Source organism: Condylostylus longicornis, unplaced genomic scaffold (genome assembly GCF_029603195.1).
Source record: "Condylostylus longicornis isolate FDR11 unplaced genomic scaffold, ASM2960319v2 ptg000055l, whole genome shotgun sequence".
In the NCBI taxonomy this organism is placed as follows: domain Eukaryota; kingdom Metazoa; phylum Arthropoda; class Insecta; order Diptera; family Dolichopodidae; genus Condylostylus; species Condylostylus longicornis.
This window is the reverse complement of record NW_026578024.1, coordinates 11,207,154-11,225,039: the sequence shown is the minus strand read 5'-3', so window position 1 is coordinate 11,225,039 and position 17,886 is coordinate 11,207,154. Positions and strand designations below refer to the sequence as shown.

Here is a 17,886-nt window from a genome sequence, read left to right as displayed (position 1 = left end):
TGAAATCATGAGATTAATTTTAAGTTTAACTAAAACTTCTAATGGAATACAATGAAATTTTGGGATAAAATCGAAAAATATTTTTTTTTAAACTTCGATAAGATTAATGTAGCTAATTGGTGCCTAAACTGAAGGGGCATAGTCGAAGTCTTACCACAAAACTATTGAAAATATTCCCGAGCAAGTGAAAAAGTTGATCAAAAGTTAATTTAAAAACTTCTACGTAAAAGAGAATTACAAATATAAGTCATCCGGTCAAATAATACAAATAAAAGCCGAATCTTCTAATATCCTAGTAAATCCAATTTAAGAAGATTAATCTAATCAAATCGACTGACGAAAAATTGGTCCTTTATTTTAAAAATTAAGTTATAAAAAAAAAATATTTCCGTAAAGCACCGTACAAAAGCTGTAAGTTGAAAAGGAGTTACAAGAAATTTGGCGAATTCAATGATGCAGTAAATAAAACTGAAACGATTTAATGGAAATCTGATAAAAATATGCTTCGTGGGTGTATACCGTCGAAAATCTGCTAAAATACTCTGAAATTTTTAGGTATAATCAAAAAAATCGAGTCGAAACTATTCAGCATTCAGCATTGAAACGATTAATCTTGTTAACCTACATTCTAATCTTATTAGTCATATATTTTAATCGTATTATATCTAATGATACAATTAGTATAAAAAATACTTAATTTATATTGTATTGTATTTACAATAACGATTCAAATTCCAATTCCCATTAACTTTTAAAGGTTAGAAACGCAACCTTTTCACATCACATTTTAAATATATTGGACAAAAACTTTTTTCTATTTCTTATGATTTAATTTTCATTAATAATTAAAACATTTGTACTGTTCATACATACATAAACAATGATTAAAAAAAATTATATCTTACGCTTAAATTTATGAATTTGTAATGGACGATTTCATCTTTCTGGTTATTAACTCTATAGTTTAGTTTCAATAAGTTATTGCTTAAAGTTATTCAAAATTCAAGACAAACCGCAAATTCTTTAACGTCAAAATTTTGATTTTAGTCTGCAAACTGTCTGAAACTAAAACTTTTACGGACAGAAATCTAGTAAACTTTTTACCCGTAATTGACTTTGAATTTTGATCATCCGTAAACGTCAAAACAAAAAAAAAATTTTTTTTTAGATTTAAAATAATTTTATACTTACATATTAAAAATTAACAATAAAAATATTTTTTATATTATTTTTAACGTAATGATAGTCACTCAACACATCAAATTTATTTACTGAATTACTGCGTCAGACTGTCTGCATGTAAAAAAAAAAATCTACAATTTTGACGCTTAATTGACTTTTTTTAAACGTTTAAGAATTTAAACTTTGACTGAGAGTAAAAACGTAGTAGAGTATCCGTAAACTCAGACAACTCAGATTTTGTAAAATTTGACGTTTAAGAATTTACCAAAATTCTTACCTCACCTAGTTTCGGTCACCTTAAACAGTAACCACGGCTTTATTATTTATAATATTACCAAATGACCAATTTTTAATCAGCTCTATTCGAAACAGTTTTTATACACAAGTTTTCTTGTTAGCAGGTTCAAATCTCACAATCTCTCTGAATATTAGTCATTTATTTTAAATTTTGTGTTAATTTCCCTTTTAACAAAGACTGCGGAATGAACCTGAATATGTACTGCATTTCATATCGAGTATAGGATATGCATGTAAAAAATTTTCTTTTTATGTCTTTAAACTTTTTCCATTACACTTTGTTTGTGAGTTTTTCATTGCATTTGAATTTGATCTTCTAACTCTATTACCTACAAATAAATAAAATATTGAAAGTTATCTGACATACATATACACATATATTTATGTATTACTGGTCACAAAATCCAAAATTTACAGTTAGAGATTTTTTAATTTTAATATACATATGTATGTACATATATTTTGTTTTTGCATTATACACTGCACACTCAACAGATTAGCATCTCTTACATATCTGTTGAGTTTTTCAATTATAATGAAAAGTTATATGAAAATATTATGTAATAATTGTGCTTTAAAGAAATGCATTTAAAATCCTCTCACCCCACGTTAAATTTCAACTTTTCGGTGTCTATAATATAAAAACCCAAACAAACTTTTTAAGAAAATATCAGATTCATACTTATGTTGAATATCTGGGTGAATGTTGTTGATGTAAAAAGAAATTGAAAGTAATTTCCTCATATGAGAAAACAAAAACAAGAAAAAAAGTATATATAAATGTATGTATGTATGTATGTATACGAAAGAAAGTAAAATTACGAGTTGAAAAGTGCCTTATAGCTATAATATTATGCATTTATAATAATATAATGTATTAATAGGTATGCACATACAATTATGTATAAATTGTAATAGTGATGTCATGATGGTTTGATTTATAAGAATAAATGAAAACAGGAAAAATAATTCGATTTTGGAGGAGTGTTTTTTTCTCAAATTCTCAATGTTGATTGAGCAGTTGCACAAATAATTATTAAATATTTTTTATTAAGTGAGTATAATTTTATATTAATTGATTTTTGAAAACAACTTTATAATAATACATATACAATTTCTTGGAGCAGTTAAATTTTAATTACTTAGAGCAGTTAATATTGTTATACGATATAAGAACGTATATGTATGTAATATTTTACATAAATAAAATATAAATATTGTTTTGCCTCCTTTGCATTTCTGGACCTGCGGATAAGAGTAGTTTACATCTACTTGTTGTGGGTAACTTGGTTGCCCCGGTTTTATTGAGTCGAATTTCTTACAGTGGGAATCCCAATAACTTTAGCTTGATAGAGCTTTTCAATGTTCCACCTTATAATGCGGACTATAGGATGCATAAGACAATGACGCACAGAATTTACGGTAGCATTGATTTGGTTTAATTTTTTCTTAATTTATGTGATGCTTTATTTCATTACGAGTATACTGTTAACTGGCGGCTTTGCTGTAATTCTATTAATTTGTTTTAGTTATTACTTTGGTTGGTTAGTTTTTAATTTATAACATTTAACATATTATTACTAAATGAATATGTATAAAAGTATGTAAAAAAGACTTAACCAATTATGAAAGACTATAGAAGAAAATATGAATTCCCAAACAAAAAGTTTTTTTGAAGAAATTTTAAGGAACAAACAGTTTTAACAAAAATTTGATAATTTTCTAATTTAAAAGCTAAGTACCAAAAGTGACCAAAAATAAAAATCATGTTGTTTTTGTGTTAAACCGCTTAAAAAATTAGTAGTATTCAATAATAAGCAGTTATTTACATCACATAAGAATTACATGTCCCTTACCACATTTCGAATATTTTCCAATTAAAACAAATAATCTGGCAGATTAACGTATTAAAACACTTTTATTTAAGGCATTATTAAAGTATAAATATATAATGTATTATATTTTACTTAGAACTTTAAATTTAATTAATAATTTACAAAATTAATTAAATTTTTCAATTATTTAATTATTTTATTGTATAATAACAATACTGAAGAAATAATACATTTAAATTAAATTATGTATAAACATCTTTATCATTTTGTATTACTCAAGCAAACCATATTCATAGCATGTATTTCATTCCAGTCCAATCGTTCATATGCACATAAAACATTTAATTAAGAAAAAGAAAAAAAAAAACAATTTTTTTATTAAGTTTGCAACAGAGCGCAATTTTTTTGAAATCAAAAAAACAAATTACTGTGATATATTTTCAATTTCATTTGATAATTTAAATCACTGAAAGGCCAAGATCATGAAAAAATGTAACAGTCATGTTCACAGAAATAGAAATACATAATTGTTTAATGTATAATGCATATATATACCAAAGCAATGTAAAAAAGAAAAAAAGTATAAAGAAAAAACCCATAAAGTAATAAATTAAACTAATTAAAGGTTCATGATATGCAATGCCATTATTTTTTCACATCTGGTGCCTATAACGATTTTTTATGTTATTACTTCATAAGTTAATTCAATTGCAATTGTTTAAAAAAAAAGACAAAATAAAAATTAATTGAGTAAAAAATTATTCAATCTTACAAGAAGATTGAGAAAAATGTTTTTTATTTGGATTGGTAATTTTCAATATAAATTTCCACATACATATGTACGTATGTACATATATAAATGGCATAAAAATTAAGCAAATGAAAAATAAAATTAAAAGTTGAAATTAAATTTTTATATAGGTTACGTTTGGTTAAGTTAAACAAGCTTCCCGTAATTCACACCTAAGTCACCAGGCCTGTTGTGATGTCTCTCTCTTTTCCTGCCTCAATTCGAACCAGATTATAACAAATCTTTCTTTATACTCAAGTTCTAAAGTATTTTTAAAATTTTTTTTTTAAATGCTGCAAAAATACTTGTTACGTTGTTCTACTTACGTATCTGGAAATGTATCATTTATATAATCATTTATATTATTTATATCATTTATATAATCATACATCATAAGTAATGATACAAAATTTAAATCTATAATGATACAAAAAATTTTCTTAAGATTTAAGTTAATATCCCTTTAAAAATCATAAGAATGCCTATAAATGTACAAATGTACACAGAGCTTAAAAGATCTTACCGAAACTACTAAGAGAACTCCGATTTTGTATGTATTTTGTACAAATTAACCGTTTCGTTTTTAAAACGACTGCAACTTAGTTCTGTTTTTACAAAAATATTTTCCATGACTAAATTTAATTACATAATATAAATTATAAATTTATGATACAATTATCATGTTTTTTGTCAATAAATTCAAAAGATAATTTATATAATGAAAAAGCAATAATTTTGCACTTTTTTTATTGTCTGAATATATAAAATTTAAGCAAATATATGCACATATATGTAGTTTGTAAAAATTTGTAAAAAAATTTTATGTTAACAACTTTATAATTCATAAATATAAATTTATTGTTTTTAAAAATTTGTATTAATTAATTTTTGATCTGAAGCCGTTAGATACCAATTTAGCCACATCAGATACATTACGACCTCTTGTTTCTGGAAGATAATATTTTGTTAACAAGAATAATAAGGCACATGTTATCGAAAAAGGCATGAACACAAAAGCTCCCCATGCGGACTGCAAACTTGGAAATGATATTCCAATAATAAAATTGCATACCCTTAAATAAAATAAAGAGATTTTTATAATACATTTGTATACATAAAAAACAAATTAAAAATAATTACCATGATGATAAGCTACCCATTGCCATTGCTACTGGACGTGACTCAGTTTCGAACAGTTCTGTAAATTAAAAATAAAATATAAGTTATTTTTAAAATAAATAATACATTTGTATAATCGGTAAATACATATATTGCACATATTAACCCGAAGTTAAATAAAATTAAAATCCAAAACCCAAAACTTACCTGAACCAATAAAGTAAGGTATAGGTCCCAATCCAAATTGGTAGAAGAATATATAAAGTAAAATAGCCACAACACATGCTATTGGAAGCCAAGAATTTTCATTCTGTAAATAAGTAGTATTCGTTACATTACTTATCCTTTAAAAAATCTTTAAAACTAAAAAAGTGGAATCGCGTAAATTTCAATGCATGAAGGTTGAGTTATTCTAAAAAATTTATTCTTTTTTATACAAAAAACTTTCAAATTTGAAATTTAAACCTTTTAACCTTTTTATTATTAACCTTACTATAGACTTACTATGAAATATATAATTATCCCGACAGCAAAGAGTAGTATAGCATCGATTCCACATGAAAACATCATAAGAGATCTCCTATTATAATTTTTCATCAGATAGGGTCCTAAAAAGGAAGTAAATAAGTTAACACAACCTGCTCCCAAATTAGCCCATTCTGCATCAGTTTGACTTAATTGTAGAGCTCTTTTGAAAATTGTTACAGAATAATAAAAAATCTAAAAAAACAACAATTGTGCTTTTAAAATTATAAAAAATTTAAAAAAAAATTACTGCGTTTATTCCCGACAATTGTTGACCTCCCATAAAAGCCTAACATTAAGAAAATATATATATATATATAATTGTTTCGAATTAACATTATTTTTCTTAACTTACAGCAACAATGATCAAAGGTAATAGCAATTTAGAATTTTTCAAGACACTTAACATGGATTCTTTGTGAACATTTTGTGATTTATACACTTCCATTTCTTCTAATTCGAAGTTAACATCTTCCTCATTGTCTTTTCGAAGTCTGTACAATTGCGTTCTTGCATCGTCTATTCTATCTTTGACGAGATAGAGATATTTTGGACTCTCAGGAAAATAATAAGCAAAGATCACACCAATAATTACTAAATATATATAGCCACTTAAAGCATAATGCCAGTATTCCTCAGTGCCGAGAACATACCTTAAGCTTACTATTTGACCGACAACAACCCCACCTGTAACACCTATAGCACAGAAGGTTCCTAAAATTTTATTTTTGATTACACTATGTTAACTGGTTTTGAGATAACTAAAAGCAAAAAATTTTTTGTAAACATACCCAAAGCGCCTCGTAGTGCCAGAGGGGCTATCTCTGTTAAATACATAGGTAAAGAAGTTGTACAAAGTCCTGAAGCTAAACCAGCTATTAATCTTCCCAGCAGAAGCATTTCAAAAGAATTCGCCTTCCGACAATAGTAAAAAAGAAATGATGCCACAATAAATAATTTGCAACATATCAAGTATGATCCTCGCCTAAAAGATTAAAAAAGTTAGTGAATAAATTTTTTAAATTCACAAATTACAATATAAATCATAAACTATAGATACACAAAAATTAAATAAATTTAATTTAATATTTATTTCGATTTTTACGTATATAACAAATAGGCACTCTGAACCATATGGACCGTATTAATTTATTGAAAGGAAACTAATTTTATTAATTTAATATGTATTAAAACTATGAAGAATCTTATAATTAAGAAATTATCAATTTTGATATTATTACCAATGTATTTTCTCGATTAGAAAACTAACTATTAATTTAATATTGGAAGATGTTAAACACGTTCTACAAATTGCAGTATTCCAATACCCAACATGCAACAACATAATAAACGACTAGCAGTTAATAAACAAGGCATATAAATCGAATTTATGAATGGCGCACAAATGCACATAATCATTTTTTTGACATAGGTATATACGTATTATAATTACCTGCCAAATCGATCTGCTGCCCATGCCCCTCCCAAACTTCCGATAGCACCGCCAACGAGAAATATAGAAACCACTACAGATAACAGAATATCAAGTGAACCATCTTCTAGGGTAATATCAAACCTTTCTACAAATGTTTGGTTACACCAATCTCTTATATACTAAAAAATAACAAAAACAATAAAATTACAATTGTGGATTTTCTAAAAATTTGTATCGCGTCACATTTCAATTTTTAAAATGTTCCAAAACCAATAATGTTTTTAAAAAAAATTATATTAATTTTCCAACATTGAATGTATAGAACTTACATTTGATGGACTATTTATAACACCAATTGTATATCCAACTGGTATGGCTGAACCAATTGTTGTCAATATTCCAACGGTAGTAACCCAAAAAGTCCATCCAGCAGACTTTCTATCCTGAAAAATACAAAAAATAGTTTAGTAGACATACCTAATTGTTTTTGGATTATTCTATGTATATATGTATGTATGTAAGTATGTATATTTATTAAATAAAATCAAACCATTGAAATTTTTGTCGAAAAATAAAATATCTTTTAAATATTTTGCATTTTTAAATATATTTCTCAAAATATTGATCACAACTATTTTCTTTAGTTGTACTTTATCAGAATTCATAATCGAAGCGTGAGTATGAATTTATATTAGCCTGCATATTGCTAAGAAAGCTTACCGATGAAAGCCTTGATAACAAATAAATTTTTGTGATAACAAATAATTTGAAAAATCTAATAAAATTCTAAATTATAGCTACATATATAATTTAGCTATTATTTAAAAATATTTATATTTTTGACAGATTTATACCTAAAAAAGTATGTAAGTATATTTATGTAGAGGTACTCATTAAGGATTTTTTTATATGTTCAGCCCCTCATTAAGATTCCTTTTTTTAACATTGCTATATTTATGGCAAAAATTTTGGCGAATTGTGAATTAAGTTAGGGTGTTTTTGAATTCTAAGAGTACCGTAATTATCTCAATAACATTATTCGATAACGATTCGAATTAAATATTAAGAAATTTTTTTATATTATACTAATGACATTCCTCAGTTCTCCTGTGTCAGTCGACCTGTGTTTTTTCAATAGGATTCTTTTAAAGCTCAAAAATATTTATATAATGTATATTTATAATTAATAAATGTATATTTGTAATTAAAAATATATATAAATGAAAACTTAATATTTATAGGTTTAATATTTATAAAATATTATTAATATAAATACTTACATTAATAATATAATTTTAATTATTTTTTTTTTACTTCTTCTTTTAAAAACTTAAGCAAAATAGAATAGTTCGTTATAGAATTCATTACTTAATTTGTTAAATAATGAAAAAAAAATTTAAAACTGATATTTAATTAACATTGCATTTATAACACAGTCGTCAATATTAAATTCTGTATCACTATGATTTTTACTCGTCCTCTTCTAAAAAGTGCTTAGGTGGAAAAAAGAAAATTTTTTCTATATTTTACTCGATCTTTAAAGGATACTGTCACCCATATTCGGTTAGTCGAATCTTTTGAGGTGATGGATATTATTGGAAAGAATTGTTTTTATATATAGAACTTTAAATTTCAGAATTGATTTTATTCCGAAAATCACAAAAATTTTGAATAACAACCCATCAAAGATCTATTATTGAATTAAGTATATAATTACATTACATAAAACAAAAAAAGGTTTCAAATAAAAACATAATTTATAGACACACGAACTATGCGAGCTAATTTATTTCTTTGCAGTCCCACGGATAAAAAAGAGCTTAACAACCACTGAACTAGACAATATCTAAATGTTTTAATCCTGACGTAGTAAGAGTATCTGTCAGCCGTAGTTTTAATTAATTAAAATTTTTGGTATAGCATCATTAGTAATTGACATATTCAAAAATTAAAAGAAAATAAGTAAACATACCGACAACTAACAAAACCCAACTTATATTTTCAGTTGGAGTAATTTGATAACCTAATGACAACATATTACCCCCTAATATACTTATGTACACATATTATTCCGAATTCCGAACACTTAAAAGATCACTATTGTTAAACCGAATACTATATTGATAATTTTGTTTCAAAAAGCTAAAAAAAGCTATTTACGTAATATACACGTTTTTAACATTCAGTAGACGAAATTATTTTTGCATGTGTTTGTAAACATATAGGGTTGTAAATATGTATATACGTAGTAAAATATTTTGGCGAGTTTTAATACCATTTAATAATACATAAAAAATAGACGAAATACTCCTAATTGCCTAGTGCGTACCAATAACATATTTTTAGTACCCATGTATTCACGTACATTAGAAATTTTGTAAAATATAAATTTATGTTTGTATGTAGGTGGATATAATATGTATTTTGTATTTTTATTTGAAAACACTCTTACTTTAAATTCATCCTGGTATGGCAGTGTTAAATTAATTTCAGCTTTATTTTCTTTAAATAAAACTTGAGATTCTTGTTCAGAGATATCGGCATTTGCCATTGTTGTACAATATATAATTAATATAATAACAATAAGTTAAATGATAAATTTAATAATTTCAATTAATGTTTCTGCTAGTTTCTAACACTCTAGATTTAAAATTTTAATAAAAAAAACTTTTTGGTTTGCATATTTAATCACTTTTTAATCTTATCAACTTTGATGTTGATTTTATACTAAGCAGTTTTGACATTGAAACACAAAATAAATAGGGTCTCTGTTAATAATACTTTCGCACAACCATTAAAATTTAGGTCAATTTATAGTATTCATGCAATTGTAGGTTAGATTACTTTTTTGCATATATGCACGTTTGTATGTAAATAAGCAATAGCTATATACATTAATATATACATATATATTTAATTATGCATTTTCCAAGTTCAAGTACACTAAATCTTAAAAACACAAGCGACTAAAATTATCTCAATTATTTACTTATATGTATGTACATATGTATATATATGTATTGTATATCTCTCTACAATAAATAGTAAACAAATTTATTTGCTACAATATTATTCTTAGGATTATTACACCGAATGATTTTCCAAACATGTCAAAACTTTTTCCCGAATGCAATTAAAAATAGTATTTTTAAATAAAAATTATGAATAAAAATAAAAATATGTAAGTACTTCCTAATAGTAATACGCACTACGCACAAAAAAAACTAACTGTACTGGGCAGTGAGCTATTACCTATATACAAATATGTAGTGAATACATCATATTTCAATGGTTACATCACTGTAGCTAAAAAAGGCCAAAATATTTTTGTTAAAGAAACTAATGTTCAATGAACTTTGTTTGCCAAAATGAAGCATGACTTTATTTACTTTTGCTAATGTCAAATAGTACATATTATAGGGTTGAGTCAGAGCGTTTTCGTTTTTTAACTCAGAGGTTGAATCTGATAAGATTTAGGATTGTATGTAAGAGAATAATCTGATTATTTAATCTTTCTTTTATTAAAAGAAATTTGTTATTTGAGAGATAATATAAATTTTAAAAATGAAAGCTATAAAGTGTATGCTGTTATTTAATAACTTAAAGTGTCAAAATAGTATGTGAATTATAATCAATATCTTACTAGAATTCTGACATAAATTAAGTTGAAAACAGAAATAAAAAAATGATCGCCGCGAATTTCACCGCTGGCGCTTAAATTTCTATTTTCACTCTGGGGTTTTTTTTGGACATCATCTGTTTCAATGTTTGTGTGACATTATATGCAAAATAGTTTTGTTCTTTTTTTAGGGTTTTAGGTGGCAGTAATATATATAAACCAATGAACTTACCAAGTGCCAGGCGTGAAATAAAGCAAAAGCGTTTCACAACAATTCGCAATATATTATCTTTTATACCATGTACATAGGACAAATTATTTCAATTTGTGAACTCCATTCATAGCAAAAAGAAAACGCAACTAAAAAAAGGTTTTACCGTTTTATTTTGACATTGAAGTAATCCATTGAATTTTAAGGTAAACTAAAATGTTACTATTAAGATGTCAGTTTTTTCAAAAAATTTTTGTTGGTTCTTTGCCATTTCACATTTTTATTTATTTTTAAGCAATTGAATAAAAATCACATTTTATATGAATGTGATATGAAATTAAATAATCACATTTTATATGAAGTGAATATGGAACAATATTATTTCATAAAAATGAATGAAACTTTTATCACGAATGGCAGGTAGGTACAAGTCGCCTAGAAACAAGTACATTCTAAACGGTGTAATAATCACTTTCGGAATTTTCATTAAGATTAATCTTGTTAAGTTCATATTCGAATCTAATTTTAAGAGCAAGTTACTCAATTGATTATACATATAGAAAATTCTTAAGATAAAATTATATTGGGGCTTAATCTGAGTATCGAATCACTAGTTATTATCGTTAAAAGTTCGATATTATTATTGTAAACACAAACCAATTAGTATAAATGATTTGCGCTCATATTACAGTTTTTGAAACTGTTACGATAAATATCACTATCACTCAGTGATTTGATACTAAGAATAAAACTTAAACCGATGTTTCACCTAAAAGCTAATATTTTTGTTTGAGGCCCGAAATATTAAAAATATGAAAACATTTTTAGCGAAATACAATTAAGACTTTATTAAGGCAATATTTGCATGAGATCATCATCTAAAATCAGTCTGGTTAGTCAGTATTGGTAGATTATTCATTCTAAAACGATGAAAAATTAAAAATAAAAATCTAAAATGAATGAAATAAACATAGAATTTTGTTAATATAAGTATATTTTAATTGCAATAAATAATACAAAAATTTACATTATCAGGGACTCATTCTTATTAGAGCTGAGTTTGAAAGATTTGACAAAAGTCTGGTTTTTATTAATATTAATTATGAAAATACTGCAATTTAATTTTTAAAAGATTCAAATAAAATTTTAATGATGTACTCGTATATGTTATAGGTAGAATAATTTTTTTTAGAAAAATTCTTGGAAATTTTTGGAGATCAGTGCCACTTACACTATACGTTTTTTTAAATTTTGAATTTCTTCTTTTAATGCATTTATTTTACCTTGCCGATGTCGACATATATTTCTCAAATCTTGATTAAGTTCTTGCAAATGTTTTACATCATTTGTTTTATATTCTTCTGTTTGCACGTTTTTTTCTTGTAGAATACAACTCTTTTTCATTTCAACTTTTCTTTCGTATTTGCTAATCTCTGCTTTCAACTGCTGAATTTCTTTTATAAGCTTTTCTTGTTCTAATTCTTTATTTATTATTACTTCTTGCATTGTTTTTTCATTCTTATTTAATTGTGTTCTCAGTTTATTTTTTAACTCTGTATTATACTGAAGAGTGTTTTCCTTTTCGTTAACAATATTTTGTAGCTTCACTTCATACATTTTCGCTTGTTCTTGTAATAATTTTTTTCTTTCTATTTTCTCCTCAATTATCACCTGTCTTAAATGCTCCGAATATTTCTTAGACTGCTGATCAATTTTATCTTTTAAGGTACTTATATCATCATTCAACTTTTTTTTTTCACTTTCTTTTTCAAGTAACTCTTTTTTCAATTTTTGAATTTCGTCTATCATCATATTGTTATTAAGTTTTAAATTCAAAGCAATTATTTGACTATCCCTAATTAGAAGAGTTTTTTTTAATTCAGAAATTAAATCAGCAAATTCTTTACAATTACAAAATTCGTTTGTTGGATCAGTCATAACGGAAACTTCTTTGAATGGTTCAGAAAAAAATGATCTGGTTTCGTCATGGCAGCTTTGTCGTCTAAGTTTTCTCCAACTTTCTGTATGCCTTTGTTGTTTCGCTTCTATTTCATCACAGAGCGTCTGATTTTTTAGTTTCAACTGAGTAACTTCGGTTTTCAAATTATCTATTATTCTTTTATATTCCTCTTTTGATTTTGAGTGGGCTAAAAGATAAATTTTATTTGACTGGATTTCTTTCTCATATTGACAGAGCAATGATTTAGTATCAAGAATATCTTTTTTCAACTTTTCATTCTCTTCTTTAAACTTTATAATTTCATTTAACTCAATTTGCATTTTGGAATATTCGTTTTTAGTTTTTGAAAATTCGCTTGAAATATCATCGTTTTTCGCTTTTAAATTAATAATTTCATTTTGCAGAGTTTTTATGGTTGTTTCCATTTCAGCAATTTCAATTTGATCTTTCTTCCCTAAAAGTCGTTCGTTCTCTATATCCTTCCAATGAGCTTGTAAATTTTTTATCTGATTTTCAAGGATGTTTTTTTCTTTCTCAAATTCTTGGTTTAACTTTTCTAGTGACTTTTTGTTATTTTCAACTAACCCTCTTAATTCAATTTCCTTTTTGGATTTAATTTCTTCAATTCTGTGTTTTAAATTATCAACTTCTGAATTTAGGCTGTTTGTCTCCTTTTCTTTCGTACCTAAAAAAAGCTTTTTAACATCTGTGGAAGTGTTTTTTTTTGTAAAAGTACCTACCTGCTAAAACCTTGTAAAAATGTAATTGCTTTTTAATTTCTTCGACTTCATTTTGTAATTTTTCTTTCTGTTCTTTTAAATGGCTTATTTCACTTAAATAAATTTGGTTGTCGTTCTTTATGCCCTCTAAACTACCTAAAATGTTTTCGAGTTTTAAAATTAATTCTTCATTTTCACTGACCAAATCATTATTTTCTTTTATTGCTTTGTTATTATCAGCTTTCAGAACGGCCTTTATTTTTCCCAACTCATCACATTTATTATCAAACTGTTGATTCAAAAATTTATATTTATTTTTTAAATCCTCTAATTCGAGTAATACATTTTTGTTTATAGTGTATAAGTTTTGTTGGGATTCTTGTACGTCCTGGTACTCTTTTGATTTAAGTTTAATTTCGGTATTCAATGATTCATTTAAAACTTTTGCCTCATTCAGTTTTTCAACTAAATTTTCGTTCATTGTTTTAAGGTTTTGTAGTTGGCATTTTAACTGATCAATCTCTAACTTGTTGTTGCTATTATCCAAAACAATTTTTTCATAAGAGCATTGTAAAACATGATTTCTCTCATTTAATGTATGTTCAGTAAGTTGAAATTTGTCCACCTGTTTTAAAAGATTTTCGTTTTGAATTTGAATTTCTTTAATTTTGAGATTAACCTTGTCATTGAGGAGTTTTAAACCTTGAGTTTCAGTAGCTTTTAAATTAAGTTCGTTTTGCAAATTACTCACTTGCTTACTAAGTATCTCACTTGATATTTTCATTTCATTATTTTCGAAGGTTAACATGTCTAAACTGGTTACCGTGTCTAAGATTTTTTCCGATAAATTTTCATTTTCATTTCTTAATGACGACAATTCAAGTTTCATATTATCGTTTTTATGTTGCAGTTCTTTAGTTTGCTCTTCAAAAAATTCCACTTTGTTTTTCAAAACACAAATTTCGCCCCAGTCTAACTTTTCAGCGCATTTACATTGTTTGATTGGTGAAAACTCAGAATTATTTAAAGTGTTTTCTAATAAAGGTATTTTGCGTTCATTAATAAAAAGATTATGCATTTGTTTTTTTAATATTTCAAATTTCTCACTCGTTTGGGCTGTTTCATTTCGTAGTAATGAATCGATTTGAATCAGTTGATTTTTGAAAAATGGGATATTTAAAGAGAATTTTTGGATTATATTTTCACAAGTGTTTAATTTCCTAAAACAAAAACAAATAATCATATATTTCTATTGCAATAATTTTATACATTTCTTACCTATTTTTTTCTTGTAAAATTGACTCCAAAATACTTAATTTCTCTGAAACCGTTTTATTTTCAATACGAGCCATTCGCATATTTTCACAAATGCTTTGGAGTACTATTTCATGTTCTTGTTCCAGTTTCCTTATATTGTCAATCAATGAAGATATAAAAATTTTTAGGGAGGAGCATTCCTGTTCCATAGCATTAATTTGCTCATTATTTTTTATTATTTTTGCTTCTAAATCAAGTTTTTCTTCAAAAAGTGATTGAAATTTCTTTTGAAGTAAACAGTGCTCCTTTTTTTCTATTTGATTAGCACATTTTAAATTCACGAGCTGTTCATTTTGTACACTCAACTCAGTTAATTTTAAACTTTTGCATTCAAGATCAATTTTAGTTTTCTGTAATTCAAGCTCAATTTCATGAAAAGTTTCTTCAGCTTTCAAATATTTAGACTTCAAATTATTACACATTTTCTCCAAGATATGATTGCTTCGATTAATAGCAAATGCTATTTCATTTTCCTCTCTTTTAGGACTTGGAATTGTCGCTTTGCTATTATATAATTTTTCAACACAGTTACCACATAACTTACAAAAATTGTTATTAATCTTATAACTTTTTTGCTGAAATATTTCAATATTATTCCTGTTTTTTTCAAGTTTTCTTAGACATTCATCTTTCTCTTGTATAAGATCTAATAACTCATCCTCACGAATTTTAGATTTATGCTTTAATTGTTCAAATTCAAATTCAATGCTTACTTTGTCTCTAATTTCCAAATCTATACTTCTTTCTTTCTGTAATAAGCTTTCCCGGAGTTCAGTTATAATGGCATCTTTATTTTCTGTTTCAATTTTATATTTTTCAATAACTGTATCTAGATCTAATTGAGCAATCATTAAGTTTTGTATTTTTTCATCCTTATTTGAAAGTTCCAAACGACAAGCTTGTAACTGGGAAAGTAGTGAATTTACCAATTCATGATCAACGCCGATTTTGTTTTCCAAATTTGTAAACGTTTCCAATTCTTTATACTTTCTCTCTAACATCTCATACTTTTCTTGAAGGGACTCTGAAGGTGAAGAATCTAAATTTTCTGAATTTCTATTAAAATTAGGTGTTTCGCAATAATTAACATTATCATTTAATATTATGGGACTTTCTTTAAATAGATCATCATCTTCGTTTTTAGTTAAATTCCAATTGGTATCGTTTCTATAAGTAATTAATGGTGTTTGAAAATTAGGAATCCTACTAGCTAAAAGTTTTGGTTCACATTTTAAAGACCTCTTAGATTCGTATTGAGAACTTTTTTGAGTATTTTGCGTAGAATCACTATCAGCAGATGATGGGCACCACGTTCTTCGTCTATTACGATCAAATTGACATTTTTTTAAAGATTCTGAGTTAACAATCTTATGAGTTTCATTTTTGATTTGTTGTTCAAGCTCTAAAATTTTCAATTTACTATTTTTTTTTCTTTCCTGATCTAGTTCACATTGTAATTTTGCAACTTTTTTCTCTAATATTCTCATCATTGCAGCATCTGAAATGACCTCATTTACATGAGGCTTGTTTTTCACAGTTTTTGCTCTCATTGCAAAGTTCAACGTTGAGTTAGTTTCATCAATTGTTGTCAATTTTATATTACATATAATAGCTGTAAGTGCATTACCTCCTAAAGATGCTTGTAGTATTCTAGTTAATTTTGAATTACGATAATTAATGTAAGAATATGACTCTGCATTTTCACTTAAACTTTTTATAACGATTCCCAATGAAAGAAGACTTTTGTTTATGTGACTACCTTCTATTAGCCTAGAGCCTGTTGCACCTGTCTGATCAGCCCTCTCGGAGCCGGCCAAATCTACTAGATTTAAACTACTAATTTGGAATGCTTCAGTGTCAGTTTCATGCACTTGACTTTTCTGAACTTCCCGAGATTCCACTGTTAGCTTAAAAATGGCGTGTGAGCGACTGGATCTTTCATTCATGTTGGTTTCTCCACACTTTCTGAGTTTATTTCCTTTTTGCAAATGTTTCCATATATCTTCTTCATTGGTTACTATAAATTCAGTGCAGTCAACAGTTACTTCTCCAGCTGTTTCGTGAATTTTTAAATCTTTGTTGTCTTTGTTAAGAAGATCGTAAATTTTTTCATTGTATATTTCTATATAACCAACACGCAACAAGAATAATCTCTCTAACGATTTTTGAATGAAATTAAATATTTCTTTTACAGCCAAATTAATCACACCTGGATTTTCTTCATCACCTAAAAATCAAACAAATTTTATATGAATTCACATCTTTTAAAAATTGATTATTTCTTGTATCAGTTTATTATTCTCTTCAAGTTTCTTGAAGCACAAAAAAATACATACCCAACATAGTATATGTTTTCCCTGATGATGTTTGTCCATATGCAAATATTGTTCCATTTATGCCTTCCATACAAGAGTTCACTATAGGTTTTACGACCGTATTAAATATATCTTCATTTGAAGAACAATGATCAAATATATGATCAAAATAAAAAGGTTCTGCTTGACTTTCAACTAGTTGAATTGAATTATTTGAAATTTTCCAATAAACGTTAGAGTCTTTCTCTTTTTTTAGTACTGGTCTTGCTTTAATAGCAACTTTTATATTATCAGCTGACATGTTGGTAAAATAATTTAAAATTCAGATTGTTGAGTTCAGTAGTGTATGTAGCAGTCCAGATATGTGCTAGGGTTTTTAAATTTTCAACAAGTTTTACAGTTCTGTAATGACAAAACAATTCAAATCCAAATATCCAAAAATATTTAAACCGCCTTAATTGTCAAATGTCATTTTAATAAATTTTTTTTCATTTAATGGTGATGTCGTTTTACTACTTTGTCGCTCTGTCGTGTAACAAGCTTGTTTACACGTGAATGTGCA

The 17,886-nt window shown here is 26.2% G+C and overlaps 1 protein-coding gene across 1 annotated transcript; it reads right to left on the bottom strand.

Annotated features, from left to right (window-relative positions):
* Positions 1-4,814: 4,814 nt before the first annotated feature.
* LOC129611999 (uncharacterized) lies at positions 4,815-17,652 on the bottom strand. Its single transcript, XM_055525439.1, has 15 exons — positions 17,346-17,652; positions 14,971-17,236; positions 13,714-14,912; positions 12,245-13,658; positions 10,480-10,489; positions 9,636-9,767; positions 7,513-7,626; positions 7,202-7,362; positions 6,540-6,733; positions 6,104-6,462; positions 5,999-6,037; positions 5,728-5,943; positions 5,431-5,533; positions 5,245-5,302; positions 4,815-5,177 (listed from the first exon to the last, which is right to left on the bottom strand). Exons 1-15 carry the CDS (start codon positions 17,623-17,625, stop codon positions 4,982-4,984), a joined length of 6,741 nt encoding a protein of 2,246 aa, XP_055381414.1. The 5' UTR covers positions 17,626-17,652; the 3' UTR covers positions 4,815-4,981.
* Positions 17,653-17,886: the final 234 nt, after the last annotated feature.